Source organism: Neurospora tetraspora (assembly GCF_033439725.1).
Source record: "Neurospora tetraspora strain CBS 560.94 chromosome Unknown B0H65scaffold_7, whole genome shotgun sequence".
In the NCBI taxonomy this organism is placed as follows: Eukaryota; Fungi; Ascomycota; class Sordariomycetes; order Sordariales; family Sordariaceae; genus Neurospora; species Neurospora tetraspora.
The window spans coordinates 187,331-204,316 of NW_026944389.1; the positions used below are offsets into that span (position 1 = coordinate 187,331).

The following is a 16,986-nucleotide window of genomic DNA, read 5'->3' on the forward strand; positions in this document are numbered from 1 at the left end:
AGAACCAACCAAACACCACCCACCACCCCTCCCTAATTCAACCTCAAAAAATCCCCCTCCTCCCTCCCCATCTCCCCCCTCACCCTCTCCAAAACCTCCCTCTCCACCTCCTCCACCCCCCTCCCATCCACATCCACCACCAACACATCCTTTTCCCCTCCCTCTTCTTCCTCCTTTTTTGGGTCCGGCATCTCCAAGATGTTAAACTGGCTATGCACCAAATTCTCTCCCGCAAAATGCCCCTTTCTCTTCTGCGCCCGTTCTCTCAGGACCTTCTCCGGCGCACTCAGGAAAATGAAGCGAACCCTTAAATCGCCGGCGTGCTCGGATCCCAAACGCAAAATGTCGCGGTAGTGACGCTTGAGGGCCGAACAGGTGATTACGAGATGCGGGGAGGATTTGGAGGTCGGTGGCGCGGCGGTTTCGTGCTCGGCTAGGGCTTGGAGCCAGCCTGCTCTGTCGGCGTCTGTCAAAGGTTCGCCGCGGGACATTTTTTCGACGTTGGCTTTTGGGTGGTACTGTGATAGTGTGAGGTGTTAGTGGGTGTGGTTGAGGTTGAGGTTGAAGTTGAAGTTGGTGATGCAGTGAGGTTGGTGATGCAGGTACCTCGGTGCAGGGACCATGTGTGAGGCTCTGAGTGGGAGGGAAAGGGTTGGGAGGTTCAAGTTGCGGCTCCCGTTGGGGTCTCGGGGATAGAGAGGGACCACGAGATGAGCCGAAGGAGGAACGGAAAGATTGCGCATGTTCCGCAAGGGCCAAAGACAGCGCCGTGCAGTGACTGCAGTTGGCTACAACCACCCCATAGGTCAGCGCAGTAAGAGGACAGAAACTCACATTATCACCCTCGACATAAGTGAAATTCAAATTCTTCGCCAACGCCTTCGCAACCGTCGTCTTTCCACATGCCGTCGGGCCCGTGACGAACCAGATCCATCTATGCTCGTTCTTCGGTTTCTTTTCGGCGGTGCCATTTTGGTCGCGCAAGTGCCCGTCAAGGGCGGCGTCCGTGTCCCAGTCGGCCATGGTTGTAGGTGTTCGGCTGATGTTGATGTTGATGCTTGATAGGATGCAACGCGTGTAAGTGATAAGATAAGCGATGAGTGTAGTACTGTGTGTAACACTGAGTTGAATAGGACGTGTAGGTAGAGGCGATTATGTAGGTGGCTTGTAGGTCGTAAGAGGTATAAAGAATGTATTATGAAATCGCTTTTGTTGGTTACATGTCGATGAATGTCAAAAAGTCCAGCAAAAAGTGCATGACGTCACCTCGGTCAACTAGGTGCCGGATTTCACGAGCTTGAGCCACCGAAACTTCCCAATTCAAGACGATCCAATCAATGACGTTTTGGCAGGGGGACAATCGCTGGCTTGGCACAGGTTCTGGACATGTGCCAGTGGTGGTTGGGGTTAGGGTTTTGCAGGGGGCTTATCGGGAGCTTATCAGTTCGTTCTCAAAAAGAAAAAACAAAGACCATCATGGACACTCCTCTGCTGTTCATCAGTGCGAAGATTACGTAGGAAGTCGCTGTGTCAATCCCGCAGTTGTTTAGTTGGAGAAGGTTCATGCAAAATCCGATTGCAGGCAATCCCTCAATGATTACATTTTTGGCCACAAAACAGCTGTTGCTGACTACCTCGAAGAGTAGATATGGGTGCCTCTAGGAAAGATATGGGTGTGGGTAGGTTTTCTCATCTCAAAGTCGCAGATCTTTAATTCCAAACGCTAGAAGTGACAATGTGCTCCTACAAATACAAAAACAATGACCAAACAGTGACACCTACTCCTTCTCAAAGTACCCCGGAAACAACTCCTGCATGAGCCCCTCCTCGGCCAGAATCGTCTCCTTGTGCTGCGGATTCTCGTCGAAGATCCGGTCCAACGCCTCCTGCTGGAATTTCATAAACAGCTGCCAGTGCAGCTGCTCCCGAGACAGCTTTCTGTTGTTGCCGACAGCAACGTCGGCGCCGTCGGCCGGATCCTGCTCCTCGTCCAGCAGGTACACCTCCAGCTTCGTCTTCGCTTCCGCCTGAGCGATAGCGATCAACCTGATGGCGAGTTTCTCGCCTGGTGTTCTTGCTCTCCAGCCTGCTGATTTGGACGTATCTGCAGCAATGCTGTTGCCCCCCCTACCAACACTCTTGGTCACCCGCGAGCCGCGCCCGATGACCCGGTCTAGGTTGTGCTTGGGCTTGTTCCTGGAGCCCTTGGGACGGCCCGGACCGCGCTTGACAGGAACGGCCGGTGCGGCCGGAGGGGGTGACAGTGATGGGGAAGGCTGCTGGACCTGCACGCGGGGCAGTTGCTAGTCGGGGGAGTGGGACGGTTGGCGCAAGGAGGCACCGCCAAACCTCTCGGGATCCTGCGCCTTCAACCGTTCCGACAGAAGCACTTTCTCTACCCTGGGGTCAGGTTGGACAAGAACTTGGAGCTCCCAAGTCTTTTCGAGGATGTCGGGGGCAAATTCGAGGTGCGCCACCTTCTCCATGTCCTCCTGCAGGACCTGCTGGAGTGCTGGTCCTCTTGGCTGGGAGAAGGAGAAGGGGACGGGATCTGCTGGGGCATCACCTGTTGGGGCATCACCTGTTGGGGCATCACCTGTTGGGGCATCACCTGTTGGGGAGCCACCTCCTGGGGCGGCAACTCCTCGGGCGGCACCTGCTGGGCCATAGCTTGATGCTGCGGCATCACCGAGGGCACAACCTGCTGCGGCATTGTAGGGGAAGGTACAACAGGCGCCACACCTAGAAGCTGTGGCTGAGATCCCAGACCACGGCTGCCCAATTCCAGTGCCAGAGGGCCCAGATTGCCCGCTTCGTAAGGGCCGGGGGTGCTGGCATCCACGTTGCCCAGTAGATCATTGCTTCCGAAGTACACGTAACTGGGGGTGTTGGCATCTACGTTTCCCAGTAGATCGCTGCCAAAATAAACCAGGTTCTAAATGACAATGATGTTAGTTACTGACCATGTATACCATAGAGATGGCAAGATGGGCGTGAAGGTGCGGTTGGCGGGGTGATAAAAAGAAGAATGGCTCGATGGAGCGGTAGACAAACAGAGGAGGGTCTGCAAGGTGAAGTGAGGAGTACAACGGAATGGACGAGATGACCAAAGCCCAACAGCTTGGACTTGGAGGCAAGCAAAGGACAAAAGACAAAACATGATTTGATCACAACGGCCGAGGAAAGGGGAGTTGAAGCAAAGGGAAGTGAGGAAATCATGACGAAAGGCGAAGTAATGGAAACCAGAACACGAAGAGTAAAAGATACAAGTGTAGAGGTAGAAAAGAAAGCAGAGCTTACCGAAGCCATGACCTGGAGCCGAGGCTCATTCATTATGTCGATTATTTGGTCGACGTCAAGATTGTTCTTGACAAAGGCAGCATTGGTGGCCATGGAGCTGGTGTTGGTGAGTGGTTATGTCGTCGTTGCGGGCAACATGTGTGTGGTAAAATGGACTTACGATCTTGATAAGACGAGGTGGTGTTTGACGTGCTGGGCGTCGAGGCTTGGAGTGCCCGGACGACGGGTGATCTTGATCGCGTTCCGCGCTGTCAGGCATCGGTTCGCTCTGGGCCTTAAACTGGGCGGAAGCCACCGATGCTTTGTCAAGGGGAGGGGTAGGAATAGGAGGAGGCGAGGTTTTTCTCGCGCGGGCCGCCGCCTCGAGACGCTGTCGAAAGTAATCACTCGGTGCTCCAGACTGGGCCGCTGGGGGGTTATTGAGCGGCCCTTCCGGCCCTCTCTCCTGTAGAGGTGAGGGACTGGGAGGAAGAGAAATAGGAGAAAGTGAGGAGCCCGTGGGGCCATCAGAACCCTGATCTCAGCCACGTGCTGAGCCCTTTGCGGAGCGCCGAGAGGAAAATTGTCGAGAGCGCCCACACAAGAACTGTCGAGAGAACCGACAGAAGAATTGGCGAAACCGCCAACGGCAAGATTGTCGAAAGTGTCGACGCTGCTGCAAAGAGGAGAAGTCTTGGAGAGTGGCAGAACGTGGGGATCCCTGACGGAACGGCGAGTTGTTACTCGACACAGGAGACTGCATCGCGCTCAGATGCTGGTTTGCGGTCTTGACCACTTTGGTGAAGTTGTTGTTGCTCGTGGTCAGCGTCTGCTGTGGTGCCGGAGCAGAGGTTGTGATGACCAGATCCGGATGGTACAGCTCGTCGTTCATGATATCAGTCAATGTCCGAGACCTCCTGGGCCAAAACCTCCTGCGGCATCACAGGGGAAGAAACGACGCAAGATTGGTATGACCGTCGACAGCAAGATTGGCAAGACTGTCGGAAGCATGAGGAGAAAGGTTGTTGGGTGGCGCACCCAAATGTGAGCGAAGAATGATTGTAACCAAGAAAACTGAAATGGGTAGAAGATGTGTAAAATGATGATGAGAAGAAAAGAATCTGTTCCAAAGTCCTGGAGGGGCCGGGTTCTTATACCGGAATCCCCGTGGCCAACCCGACTTCCAATCAGTCACGGGCTTTCGATCTGCGAATGCCCTCCTTCCCTCTGTAGCTCGGTGTTCCTTCCCATGGCCTTGTGCTCCTTCTTGTCGTGATGCCCCTCCTTCTTCATACTGGTGTGTGCCTTCTGTCTACCTATATCGCTGCCTCCCCCATCGTGGGTGGTGCGGAGCAGGGGCTCTGCCGGGCATGAGCCCGTCGGTCCCGACAGTTGCCCACTCGGAAGTCAGAAAGGGTGCAGCGCGCTTGCTGCATAAAAACATGGCAAGAGAAAACCTCAGGGCACTCCAAGGGGAATCTCAACGCGCACACGAGGAGGAGCGGTGGATGTACCCGTCAGAAGAAAGTATGCATGTGCCCAGAGGACCATAATCCACGTAGAGGAGGTATGGCCGGGCAGGAGGTTGACTCCCCCGGTTGTAGACGATTAACAGCAACACCATGTAAGATTACCAGATGACGGACTGCCTTTTTGTGTTCAACACCAGAAATCATCACCAGATGACTTGGCGCACCACTTTGACTTTACGCACCATTTTGTGACTTCGTGCACCAGAGTGGAAGAGTGGAAGATAGGTACCCAAATGGCGTTAGGTAGAGGTAAATATGAGAAGTCTAACAGACAAAGCCAATCGAACGTATAAAGAAAACATATCCAACAGACAAAGATCTTAGCCGTTATATACCAGAGAATCCGAGCCATAATCAGCCCCAGTGTTGCCGCCTGCCGGTCTAAAACCGGGGAACAACACCATCATCCCCTCCTCGCCGATCCGCGCCCGGAGTCTCGGATCCGCGGCGAGACGGCCGTCCAAGAATTCCTGCCTCCACTTGGCCTTTACCTCCTCCTCCTCCTCCAACCTGGCCTTCCACTGCTCGTCAGACAGCTCCTCCTCGTTGGCCGGAGGCTGCCCTGACATGCGTGCGAAATGCTCCTGGTGTCGGTACCGGCGCAGGAGTCTAAACTCCGCATCGGCCTCGGCTTGCATCCTTAGGGCCAGCACGAACCTCTCCGTGAGCGTCTTGCTTGCTGATTTAGATGTATCCGGCTCAATGCTAGCGCCCCTACTGACGCTCTTGGTCACCCGCGCGCTGGAGCCGATGACCCTGTGAAGGTTCATGTTCTCCAAGGTCTTCTTATTCAGAGAGCCCTTGGGACGACCACGCTTGCGGGGAGCGTCAGCAGGGGGCGGAGACTGGGAGGGCTGAGCGGAGGACAAGGGGGGCGAGGGCTGCTGAACTCCGGCCGGTTGCTGAGCCTGGGGAGCCGGGAGTTGCTGGTCAGGGGACGGTTGGCGCGGGCGAAGACCCGCAAAGGCATCGGGATACAACGCCTTCAACTGTTCGGACAGTAGGGCGTTGGGGTCCTCTAGAGGTACTGTACGGTATTCGAGGACCCAAGTCCTCTGGAGGACATGGTCGGCAAAGTCACAGGGCTTGTCCTCCTTTTGTTGCTGGTTCTGCTGTCCCTGCTGTTGCTGCTGGCCCTGTTGTCCCTGTTGTTGGCCCTGTTGTCGCTGCTGTTGGCCCTGCCGTCCCTGCTGTTGGCCCTCTTGGTTGGGGGCAGGGGACGGGGAGGGGGACGGCATCACCGGGGAAACAACCGGCTGCGGCATCACCGGGGCAGATACAACAGGTACCACACCCACCTGCTGTGGCTGAGAGCCTAGACTACTCAGGGCATATTCCGCCGCAAGAGGGTCCAGGTTGCCCGCTTGGTACGTGCCGGGGGTGCTGGCATTCATATTACTCAGCGGGTTATTGCCAAAGACATCAACTTGAAGTAGGCCGGCGGGGTTCTAAATGATAATGATGTTAGTTACGGACCATATATCCCATAGACATGGCAAGATGGGCGTGAGGAATGAAGATACGGTTGGCGGGGTGGTAAAAGGAAGAGTGACTCGATGGAACGGTATCATGGCCAAGAAGAGAGTCGACTGATGATCACCAAAGCCAAGCAACTTGGACTTGAAGGCAAGCAAAGGGGAAGGCCAGGAAAAGACAGGACGTGACTGGAAGTCCGGATCACAACGTCCGAGCAAAGGGGTATTGAGCCGAAGCGAAACGGGCCCAAGGAAAGGAAACCAAGACAAGCGCGAGGTAATGGCAGCGAGGATACGAAGAGAAATAGATAACAAGTATAGAAAAGGAGGGATAACTTACCGTATTGTTGCTATTATTGTTGTTGTTGTTGTTGTTGTTGTCAACGGCCTGAGGTCCCATGTGCTCATCGAAGTACACAAGCTCCCCAAGCGGTTGATGCCCCTCATCGTCCGCTTCCACAGAAGGAAGGGGAATGTCGCTATTGCCGTTGCCGTTGCCGTTGTCGAGGTTGGCCAACTCAGCGGGGACGATAGAGCCGGCGAGGAGGACAGGATCGGCGGGCTGGTCGAGGAAGGCGGGCTGGTCGGGGAAGACAAGCTGGTCGGGGACGACAAGCTGATCAGGGACGACAAGCTGGTCAGGGACGACAAGCTGGTCAGGGACGACAAGCTGGTCGGGGAAGGCGGGCTGGTCGGGGAAGACGGGCTCGGCGGGAACAATAGGATTGGCGGGAACGGCGACATCGCCATACGTATAGTTGGCGATGACCGTGCCCACCAGATAATCGATGTCGGACATGGTTGCAGGGAAGGGGAACCAGAAAATAGAGAGAGAGGAGGAAGGGTGTTAAGAGGAGTGGGAGGTTGGTAAGGAAACAGAGGTTAAGGATCAGTATCCTAAGACTTGTGTCGTAAATTTGCTTTTTTCTGGTTGCGTTGGCGAGGAGGTGGGATGCAACGGTTAACTGGCGTTGCTGGGTGGGTTGGAGAGAAATGGGTCGAGAGAAAAAGAGAAGAGTGGACCTGACGAAGGGTTTTTGTAGATGAAAATGCTGGCAAGATATATGATATCTGAAAGCAGTTTGGACTTCGAGTTCGCAGTGTAGATCGAGAGGAATGAGAAAAAAAAAAACGGGGGTTCGACCTGGACTTTATATAGTGTAGGTAGTAGGTAATCGAAAAAAAAAATCGGAGGACAAGTGTCATTGAATTGCTCTGTCTAAACCTGCATGCTGCTCTGCAAGCACTCGATAACCCACTCGCCATTACGTGGGTTGTAAACAAGTTCGTAAGCAGTACGAGCAACCTGGCGTGGCTGTTGTGTTGCAGCGCCGGACTGTGGGATGCTCGCCCGTACAATGTGCTGTAACTCACAGCTTGGTTCGCCGTAGTTGCCCATGAATTCCAAACCCAGTGTCAGTACCTCCGACATGACGGCAGCCTCATCTCCCCCAGCAAAAGCACCACTCTGTAAGGCCTCCTCCTCCAAATCTCCAATCTTGCCCCTCCCCCCAAGAATGAAGGGCTCAGTCTTGACAATACGTGGCCTCCCCCGGGCTGTCACAAGCTTGACGGTCCTCAAAAAGCTGGCAGGTGTGGTGTTATCATCGTCCACGCCCTTAACAGTGACCACATGCCTGCCTCCTGCAGGGGTTACATCGAGGTCTGTTTCCACAATCAGCCTTCGTCGTACACGAAAGTCAGGAATAGAAAGTCCGAGATAATTCATGACTCGCTGTATCAAGTCGTCTGCCCTTGCATATATCCGGTGGTCTGGTAACAGGCAAAGATAATCGAGGTCGGTGTCTTGAAGGTTGCAAATGACGAGATTCGTGTTTACGTCCTGCCTCGGTTTCTTCTTTTGCTGGGCCGCGGCACGCTCGCCAACAAGTTGGGGTAGTTCGTTTGCCGGTGTTACGGTTAGGGAAGAGCCAAGAACCAGGCAGAGGTCGGCTTTCTCGGAGTGTGCTTCGGCACGCGTCCAGGGGGCGAGAGGTAGGTCTTCAGAGAAGTGGATGATGGTGTCATGAAGTGGTTGCGTGATGCAGACCGGGCATTTGCGGCCGGTGCGGTGGTCGTGGAGGGGTCGATTATCAGGTGCTACGGCGTAGAAGTCTGCTGCTGTTAGAGTCCGGAGCAACGTGGCGGGGTTTGGTTATGCGGAGACGGGAATAGAGTCATAGAGGCGCTCGCAGCAATGAGAGATCAGGGTACACACCGCGCAAGAACTCCTTGCCACACTGCTTGCAGTACTCGATGTTGGTGTTTCCATGGAGCTCCGAGATCATGTCCTGTAATGGCGTGCCCAAGCGCGTTTCGGACTTTCGGTCAGCGTTGCTTGTCAAAGGGAAATTACCCCACTGTGCCTCCCGCCTCCCCTCGTTTTCAGATCGTACTTGGCTAATAGCACAGGAACCAGATGGACGATTCGACCAAGTTCCAACGCATCGGAAGGACCGTAACCTACAGCGCGTATCCCACTTCGACGGTGCAACCCATCGCAGTTCTGGCTGATAAGCCCCTTCAGTATCCCTCTCTCCTGCAGTTCGACCAGGGCCATGTGCGTCTTCGTTGGTATTGCTTGCAACGTGTCCACAAACTTTTTTGTCGCTTGTCGCCCCTGGGCCATCAGGGTCCAAACGCCTTCGGGGCCTCGGAAGTCCGGGATGCCTTCGATTCGTCATATCTGTGTTAGCTACCTTAGGCCGCATGAGACCACAGACAACGTACGAATACGAATGCTTCCGGCCACCGTGGCAGTAGAGAGGTAATGACAGAGGCACCATGACTGCCACCAGGACTGGTAGTGGGTAGCTAGGGCAAGGGCAAGGGCAAGGGCAGGGCAAAGATGGAAGGTTGACAGGCAGTGGAAGCGCTTGGACGAGTCGGTAGAGGTGCTCGTCAGGCCTTGAGGCGCCCGTGCCCCCCTCCGAACAGGCAAGGTGAACGCTTCCAGTCCCGACGAGTATCGATGATGGAAGAAGGTGACCAACCCGCAGATGTAGATATCCCAGCACCCGTAAACACGATGAAATGCTTCGACTTTCGAATCAACTCGGCCAGCACCTTGGCTTTGCGATCGATGACCTCGGGCGCCTCGAATTTCTCCTTCAGGGGGTTCTTATGGGCGGTATGGGCCATGGTGGGCGTTGAATAGCGATTGGGGTAGCAGGTAAGCAGCGGTCTTCAGTGGTCTTCAGTGGTCTTCGGGGGTCTTCGGGGGTCTTGGCGGGGTCGAGTGTTGAGACAGGTACGTTGGCGGGGGACGGTGACGAGGAGAAGTTGCCGGCGACGACACAACGTGCGATGGAGGGATGTCGTCGATTCAAATACGAAACGCGAAGTCAGCTGACTCGGGACTAGAAGTTAGTATGTACAAGGATTGGCGACGAAGAGCGTCATGGGTCGGTGGTACGGTGCCCGGTGTGGTGGTACCAAATGGGGAATGACATCGGCTATTGGCTGTCAGCTATTGGCTGCCGGCGTTGCTCACGATCCGACAACTTGGGTCGGGTTCGGATCCGCCAACGACAGTCTGACACCGACGCCAAGGGTTGGGATGACAGGGAGGGAATACATGTGGCACAGTACCCTTGACGATGCTGATCGACCATGGCAATGCCAGTGTGATTCCATGCTGGCCGTGAAACAATGACAATCCAAGAGCAGTCTACTCCAACAAAAGGGACATCACTTGACGCCCGAATTCCAACTTTGCCAGGAGGAGATTGAGTGAAGACACAGACAATCCCAACTGACCCAAGGAAGGACTGAACGGAATCGTGTTGTGCCATGTTGTGCCGTCTCGTGATGCCGACCGGGTCGCTTCCTTCCCTCTCTGACAACCATCATCAGTCAGACCAATGGCAACTACCCTACCATGATGGATCGGCCGATGACCGTTGAAACTTCCACAAAGTACTAATTTCATAGCCCCTTCTTGGTAGATCGTCGACAACGCTGAGTGAAGACACTGTGGCAATGACAGTGGTACGGTTAATGAACAAGGAATCACTCGTCTGATGGCGACGCTCCTTGAGCAATCCGTCCCAGCAATAGACATAACTTGATGTTGGGAATTCCCAATTTGCGCAGAAGGAGAACAACGTAGTGATGATATGGACATGCCCGACGATCCGGATCCTGTTACCGGCCCCAGGGCCGGAAGGAATCCTCTTGTGCCGTGCTGTAATGGCGGCCACAGTAGCTTCCTTTCCTCGAGCTTTCCTCTTCAACAACCATCATTCAGGTAAAGAATGTTGAAGCCATCACCATGTCTTGGCTTCCTTGACACAAGGTGGATACGATCCACACAAAGAAACCACTGGATAAGGCAGGATGCTTCATCTGAAGACCCGTTGTATTAGTGTTCTGTCCAGCATCAACTCCATCGTTGATGACCGTTGATAACCGTCGACAGGAACGCTGATTGACGACGCCGTGGCGCTGACAATGCCGGCTTTGTATCATCATCGGACATCTCATGATGTCTACAAGTTCTACAACATGAGACCGACTAACGTCGAATTGGACCAAATGCAAAAGTTTGTGATAGTAAATTCATTGATTTAATTTCACTACAAGCAATCTGATTGGTGCTACATCACCCATAACATCTAGATGGTGATCCTCGATCTCGGGTTCAAAGGCAACGACTGATGAGTGATGATGTATGGCCATGCAGTGGACCACGATGACACGGAGAGTGCACTCAATGTGCAATGTTCATTTGGCAAGCACCTGAGGCCTGGTTCAATGTAGGGAGGTGGAAGTTGACGATAATGACAAAGAGCCAACAACAACTTGAACCCCGAATTCCATTTAAATGCATCGACGTTGTTGACGAACGAGAAGGCCTTCGTACCTGAGCTAATACTCGTATGTGCTAGAAGCGCCGCCAGACTCATGCCTTCCACTTGGTTGACATTGGGTCTGAGGGCGCTTCAAGCTCAGGCGAGTAGCTGCTAGAGGTCGGGTTCACTCTTGACGGGGCCGAATGCTGGAATAGAGGCAGGAACATCTGACAATCAGGTTAGCTGGATGTAGTTGTGAAAGATTCAGGAAGGATTGGACAAATCTTTGACCAGATTGTGCAAGACATGGACCGAGGGTGCCAGCTTCGACGAAGTTCCTTCCCCTCCTCGATCGATCAAGACAAACAGTCATCTCCATCCAAACCCATCTCCTGTATGACAATTGAGATTTCCCTTCCATCCCTCGAATTCTTGAAGTGCCTCCTCCAACCCCCTCGACGATTCTCTGACCTTTTGTTCAATAATGGTGATGGGTTCGGTAACCGTAAATCGTGATTGGTGTTGACGTCGTCACCAGCTTGGCTTCCTTAACAAAAGTGGGTCCACGCATGGCCACCCACCCTCTGCTGCCATAAAGTCGGTCTCTACTTCCCTCTCTTGTTCACATTCTCTTTCTCCGTTCCATCAATCAACCAAGACCTTCATCAACACATCTTCGCCCCAGAGCTATGGTTCAACAATCGGTTCGGTAATCATGATTGGAAAGTCCTAACCAACCCGAGATCTAGGACCGGACCGAGGACGGATGCTTCGTGTCGTCGTGCTATGTCGGTCTCTTGATCCTGTCTCGTCAGCGAAGTCGCTCCATGTTGCTTCCAGTACACAGGAAGTTACTCCACAGTCAACTCACAAATGTCCCCAGCCAATCATGACATGGTGATGACCTCACCGTAACGTCAATAACATCCAATCTCCCTCCATCCTCTTCTCCTTCCAGAGCTCTCCCCACAGCCCGTGGAAATCAGTCACACGAACACAACACAAAATCCATTGCTATCTAGGTACCTACCTGTCAATACAGCGGCAACGTCCCCTCAACCCCTCTGAACGCCTCCTCCAAGACCGCCAGTCCCTCTCTAACCTCTTCTTCGCTGATGGTGATAGGCGGCGCAATCCTGAAGGACCCTCCAAAGCTGGGGTGCGTACTCAAGTTACACCACAACCCAAGTTCATACGCCCGATCCCCAATCCTCTTCGCCAGCTCCATCCCAGGTTCTTTCCCCTTTCTCCGATCCTCGACAATTTCCACCCCGGCCATGAGCCCCCTCCCACGAACATCGCCGATGCACGCATACCGCTTTTTGAGCTGGTTGAGCCCGGAGTGCAACATCTCCCCCATCCGTCGAGCGTGCGAGACCAAGTCATCTCGGACGACGATCTCCAACACTTTATCTCCCACCGCAGCAGGCAAAGGGTCGTTCACGTGCGTGGTGTAAAAGAGGAAGTCCCTCTCCGCACAAACGTTGGCGATGGAATGGCTCGTAATGACCGCTGACAACGGCAATCCATTTCCCAAAGTTTTTGACAACGTCAAAATATCCGGCACCACGCCGTCGTGGTTGACGGCGACCATTTCCCCCGTGCGGCCGATGCCGGTTTGGGCTTCGTCGACGATGAGCAGCATACCGCGTTTTTCGCATTCAATTTTGAGCCTGCGGAGGTACCCGGGCGGAAGCACATGCATACCGCCGGAGGACTGGATTGGCTCAACGATGACGGCTGCAAGTGAGCCGCATGACTGTTGGTCAATCAGCCGCCAGCCGTAGAGCATTTCTGCTTCCCAGTCGTATTCCCATTCCTCTTCATCTTCCCCCTGACTTTCTTTTCCATTTTCCTCGACCCCTTCTTCCCCACCTCCACCCTTCGCCCCATTTCCCTCCCCATTCCCAGTCGTCTTTTTTCTCCTGAAACCCTCATGACACCGATAAGCATTCGGACTCGGCAACATCAACCCCCCGGGCACCAACGGCCATCCCACCCTCCGTCCAGCATGATACTGCACACTATTCGCCTGCGCAGTAACACCATGCCAACTCGCTCCCAAACCCACGACCTCAAACTTCCCGGTATACGTCTTGGCCATCTTGATCGCGGCTTCGTTCGACTCACCACCCGTGGACAAGAACATGGCTCTGTCCAATCCCTCTGGCAGGACACTTATCAGCCGCTTGGCCAGGTTCAACACGGGCGGCGAGAGCATGCCGGAGAAGAGGTGGTCGAGAGAGGAAGCGTGGGAGGTGATTACTGAGACGATTTCGGGGTGCGAGTGCCCGAGGAGGGAAGACATTTGGCCAGACGTCCAGTCAGTTATCGCTCGGCCGTACGGGGACGAGGAACCAGGGGATGGGGCGGTGAAGAGGGAGAGGTGGGAGGCCGAGATGATCAGGTCGGGGAGGAACGTGGTGCCGAAGTTGATGAGGTGGGAGGAAGCGAACTCGTTGAGGTTGGGATGGTTGGAGGTGGTGATGCTGGGGTAGAGGTTGGTGGGGAGGTTGTCGGTATCGCAGGCATTGCTGGCGTGGAAGGTTAGCTTGGTGTTGTCGTCGGATTTGAGGGTGACTTACTCTAGCCTTTGATCGGCCTTGCCATTCTCCGGCTTGCTGCCGTTGACGGGCAAGAGATCGATGGCTGCTTGGAGGGATGGCATGGCGTAGGGGCTATCGGGAGTGCTGTTGAAGCTGTCCATGATGGGAAATACGGTTGATCCTGGGGTGGTTGCCTCTTTATATGGGTTGAAAAACTGTCAGCGAGGAGTCAGGACAATCATGAAATTGTAAGAGAGAACAGGTAGGGAACAAAGGCCAACGTCTACGTGCACCGATTCAACGCAGCGAGAGCGGGCATCATGGATATTGTTAAGGCAAATTCACGCAACTTCTCACGTACATCCATCTGGTCTTTGTACCTTGGGACTGTGGCATGTGATCCTTTCGTGCTTGGCAGCTTGGTCGAGGCCTTGACTCAGTTCCTCAGACCAGTAGCATGGAGCGTTATGACACTACTACGTTGGTCCAGACGTTGATACCACTACAAACACAGGTGGTGATCCGATTCGGCGATAGCTATCTGTGGCTATCTACAATGGCGTAGTCTGAAACGCCATCCCGTCCCCCTCCAGCTTCCCCGCAGTCGAAACCCTATCCTACCCCTCAGTAGAACAAACGAGGTCGCTAAGATTGCCGGAAAGCGGTTAGTTTGCCCTCTAATGAGTGATGGGTCGTTTGGTTGTGGCCAGAACCATGCCGGGAACGAGTGTTGGAGATACGGCGGGAGGATAAGGTGGCATCGGACAGTAATACAGGCGACGTCTCCACCCAGCAAGAATATTCCATTTTCCTCATGTGTAGCGATAAGACGACTTGGAAAGATGACTGGGAAAGACGGGCACGATTGTGAAAAACACCGGGAATCGAAGGGCGCCGATGCGTCACGACTTCGATCAGTTCGATATGATAAGCAGACAGTAAGACGACAGGTGGACAGACACGGGGTGTAACCATCAACGCCAGATAATGCATGGAATGGAACGAGGAATGAACACAATCAGCAGAAGCAGGGCGAGCCGGCAGAGCCGTAGACCTGGCAGAAGAGAGCGAGACCGAACAGCAAGCCGGACTCCCGGAGGGACTCGATAGCTTTCCTCCTTCCTCCTGTGAGCAAGGCTCAAGAGGATATCTAGCATGCACATCTGCTTGTCTACGGCCAGGCACACTCCTTCTCTGCACCACGAGATGACAGCATGGAGCCAGTTTGCCGTCCAGATAAAGTAAGAAGTCGGTTGGTTGTGGTCAGAGGGATATCGGAACTTCGGAAGCAGAGTGTTGGAAATGCGGAGGACGGGACATCGGGACACGTCGCTTCCGTTGGTAACAAATGGCTCATATGCTGGGCGCCGGCGATATTTAGCTCGCACGACAGGATGTACTTGAAGCCTTGATGTCCGCTTTGGTGGCCTTGATTCTCGCTTCGAAAAAAAAAAAAATGAAAAAAAAAAAAAAAAAATTGTGGGAATTGGCGAATGAGAGGTTGCAGAAACGTTTCTGTTCCAGCTCCAGGCACGGACATATAGTTGGCAGAGCAGTACTGCGGAACAGAAAAGGCAGGGCATTACTGTGTACCTAGCTCGGCGGTGTGCATTGACGAGCTGGCAAAGTGCGATGGTGGGCGACGATGTACCGCTTTTTTTCATTCAAGTCGGATTTATCCCCACGCTATTTGGCCAATTGTATCTGAGAACAACATGCAGGTCGACGCCGCAACGTAGCACGCAGACCTCACGAAACTACTTCATTGGCCAGTATAACGTGGGGATAAATCCGACGGGAATGGAAAAAAGCGGTAGGGTATGAGCATCGTTTGGTTGGCCATCCCATCGTTGGTCACTGGACGCTCATGGCGGTCTCGCATATTTGACAGCTTCTAGCAGCTCATAGCAGCCGGTGCGCGCTCGGATAGTAAGGATCATACAGTAAGTATGTTTATCACGGGAAAGTTACCGGTCCGTGATCTGAGAAAGGACGGGTAGGGCAGAAACGGAGACGATGTCAAGGAAGAAGAGGGCCAATGTCCCTAGTACTTGTGGTTATGGTTTGCCTTCGCACAGGGGGGGAAACTTCCTACATCCTGTCATCTGCTCGAGAACGTAGTTCTTGAGCGCATACGAGCCATAACTACCCTATCGTCATCACTTCTTCATCATGATAACGAGGGGGGGAAGAAGAGAATAAGAACAGAAGGCCGAGAAGACAGGAAGAGGAGAAGAAAGAGAATGGAAATGTTACAATCCATGAAGCTATTCCTAATCCGGATGATATTCCCAATCCGGATATAGCTGTATCAAGCCAATGAGATAAGGCCCGAGTCCCGAGTCCGGCACCAACGGGACCTAGGAACCGGAGATGGGGTGTCCCAAACGGACGAGGTGCCGAATCGGCACGCCAGGCCATCGGGATCAAGAGAGAAGATAGTATATGAGAGCGGACTTCCCAGGCCAGTGATACAGGAGAAGTACCCTTTGACCAACGATATATCCCCGTGATCTGACTTCAGTGCAAGTGACGACTTTGTGCGAGAAGGTGAAGAAAAGAAAGAGAAAAAAAGAAGGCGAAGAAGAGAAGGAGAAGTGAAGGAGCAGAGGGAAGAGAGCAGAAGGAAAATGAGAGAAAATGGAGAACTGAAAAAGATGATGACGATGACGATGGCGATAAGAAAGACGGTAGCGACAACAGCGACGACGACAATGACTACGATGCCGATGTCGATGCCGATGAGAATGTGAACAACGAATACTCACCTTCGAACACATCACGAAATCTAGATGCCTCGAGCGCAACTCTGCAAACTTCAGATACAGAACTTTACGAGCCAAAATCGGACCATTGATTCAACAGCTGACATCCCATGCGGGACCACTCCCAGGGTTCCCTGAGCAAACACTCGGGGTCAGCCAAGGGAAGCTCAACCATCCTTGATACTAGTACGGCAGTATGAGTAAGCACCCGTGGCCGGCATATGCGGCATGCCCACCCGGAGATATCAAGTGTGACGGATAGAGCCTCAGGAAAATTTGAGGCAAAAGGAAAGCAAGTATTCAGCATACACAGTACCCACCCAGGCTCAGCACTTGCACGGCGGTCCGGGCAATATGTATTGACAGTAACCTGGCCAGTGACGAACATGGGACGTAACATAAGGTACAACAACCGGGCCAGTACACGTGGGGAACAACTCTATGACGAGAACAACACCAAGGTCAATATCAACGTGAATAACTTCATGCAGTACGACATTGACATTTGATAGGGCGATGTATCCCTGATTTACACCGGTCTTCGTTGATGTTGAATCACCTTCCGTGGCTTTTATATCGCCCGTGCTCAACGTACT

At 53.5% G+C, this 16,986-nt stretch overlaps 5 protein-coding genes across 5 annotated transcripts; all 5 read right to left on the minus strand.

Annotated features, from left to right (window-relative positions):
* Positions 1-32: 32 nt before the first annotated feature.
* On the minus strand, positions 33-1,280 carry B0H65DRAFT_530351 (P-loop containing nucleoside triphosphate hydrolase protein; the record flags this gene model as incomplete). The annotated part of the gene is made up of 2 exons (XM_062828925.1): positions 835-1,280; positions 33-518 (listed from the first exon to the last, which is right to left on the minus strand). Exons 1-2 carry the CDS (start codon positions 1,021-1,023, stop codon positions 33-35), a joined length of 675 nt encoding a protein of 224 aa, XP_062678101.1. The 5' UTR covers positions 1,024-1,280.
* A 443-nt stretch (positions 1,281-1,723) lies between these two features.
* B0H65DRAFT_541668 (uncharacterized protein) lies at positions 1,724-3,559 on the minus strand (the record flags this gene model as incomplete). The annotated part of the gene is made up of 4 exons (XM_062829178.1): positions 1,724-2,285; positions 2,400-2,701; positions 2,743-2,935; positions 3,461-3,559. 4 exons carry the CDS (start codon positions 3,557-3,559, stop codon positions 1,779-1,781), a joined length of 1,101 nt encoding a protein of 366 aa, XP_062678102.1. The 3' UTR covers positions 1,724-1,778.
* Positions 3,560-5,131: 1,572 nt separating this feature from the next.
* On the minus strand, positions 5,132-7,001 carry B0H65DRAFT_541669 (uncharacterized protein; the record flags this gene model as incomplete). The annotated part of the gene is made up of 3 exons (XM_062829179.1): positions 6,975-7,001; positions 6,627-6,938; positions 5,132-6,259 (listed from the first exon to the last, which is right to left on the minus strand). Exons 2-3 carry the CDS (start codon positions 6,684-6,686, stop codon positions 5,132-5,134), a joined length of 1,188 nt encoding a protein of 395 aa, XP_062678103.1. The 5' UTR covers positions 6,687-6,938; positions 6,975-7,001.
* Positions 7,002-7,038: 37 nt separating this feature from the next.
* Positions 7,039-9,637, minus strand: B0H65DRAFT_474559 (DHS-like NAD/FAD-binding domain-containing protein). The gene is made up of 4 exons (XM_062827250.1): positions 9,280-9,637; positions 8,754-8,956; positions 8,505-8,577; positions 7,039-8,401 (listed from the first exon to the last, which is right to left on the minus strand). Exons 1-4 carry the CDS (start codon positions 9,425-9,427, stop codon positions 7,506-7,508), a joined length of 1,320 nt encoding a protein of 439 aa, XP_062678104.1. The 5' UTR covers positions 9,428-9,637; the 3' UTR covers positions 7,039-7,505.
* A 2,475-nt stretch (positions 9,638-12,112) lies between these two features.
* B0H65DRAFT_433136 (2,2-dialkylglycine decarboxylase) lies at positions 12,113-13,747 on the minus strand (the record flags this gene model as incomplete). The annotated part of the gene is made up of 2 exons (XM_062825045.1): positions 12,113-13,613; positions 13,665-13,747. 2 exons carry the CDS (start codon positions 13,745-13,747, stop codon positions 12,113-12,115), a joined length of 1,584 nt encoding a protein of 527 aa, XP_062678105.1.
* Positions 13,748-16,986: the final 3,239 nt, after the last annotated feature.

Coding starts and splice junctions, on each gene's coding strand:
- B0H65DRAFT_474559 (XM_062827250.1), bottom strand. CDS start 9,427: ATGGCCCATACCGCCCATAAGAACCCCCTGAAGGAGAAATTCGAGGCG. Junction 8,957..9,279: donor TGGGATATCTACATCTGCGG/GTTGGTCACCTT, acceptor GACGAATCGAAG/GCATCCCGGACTTCCGAGGC. Junction 8,578..8,753: donor GTCGAAGTGGGATACGCGCT/GTAGGTTACGGT, acceptor ACGCCATTACAG/GACATGATCTCGGAGCTCCA.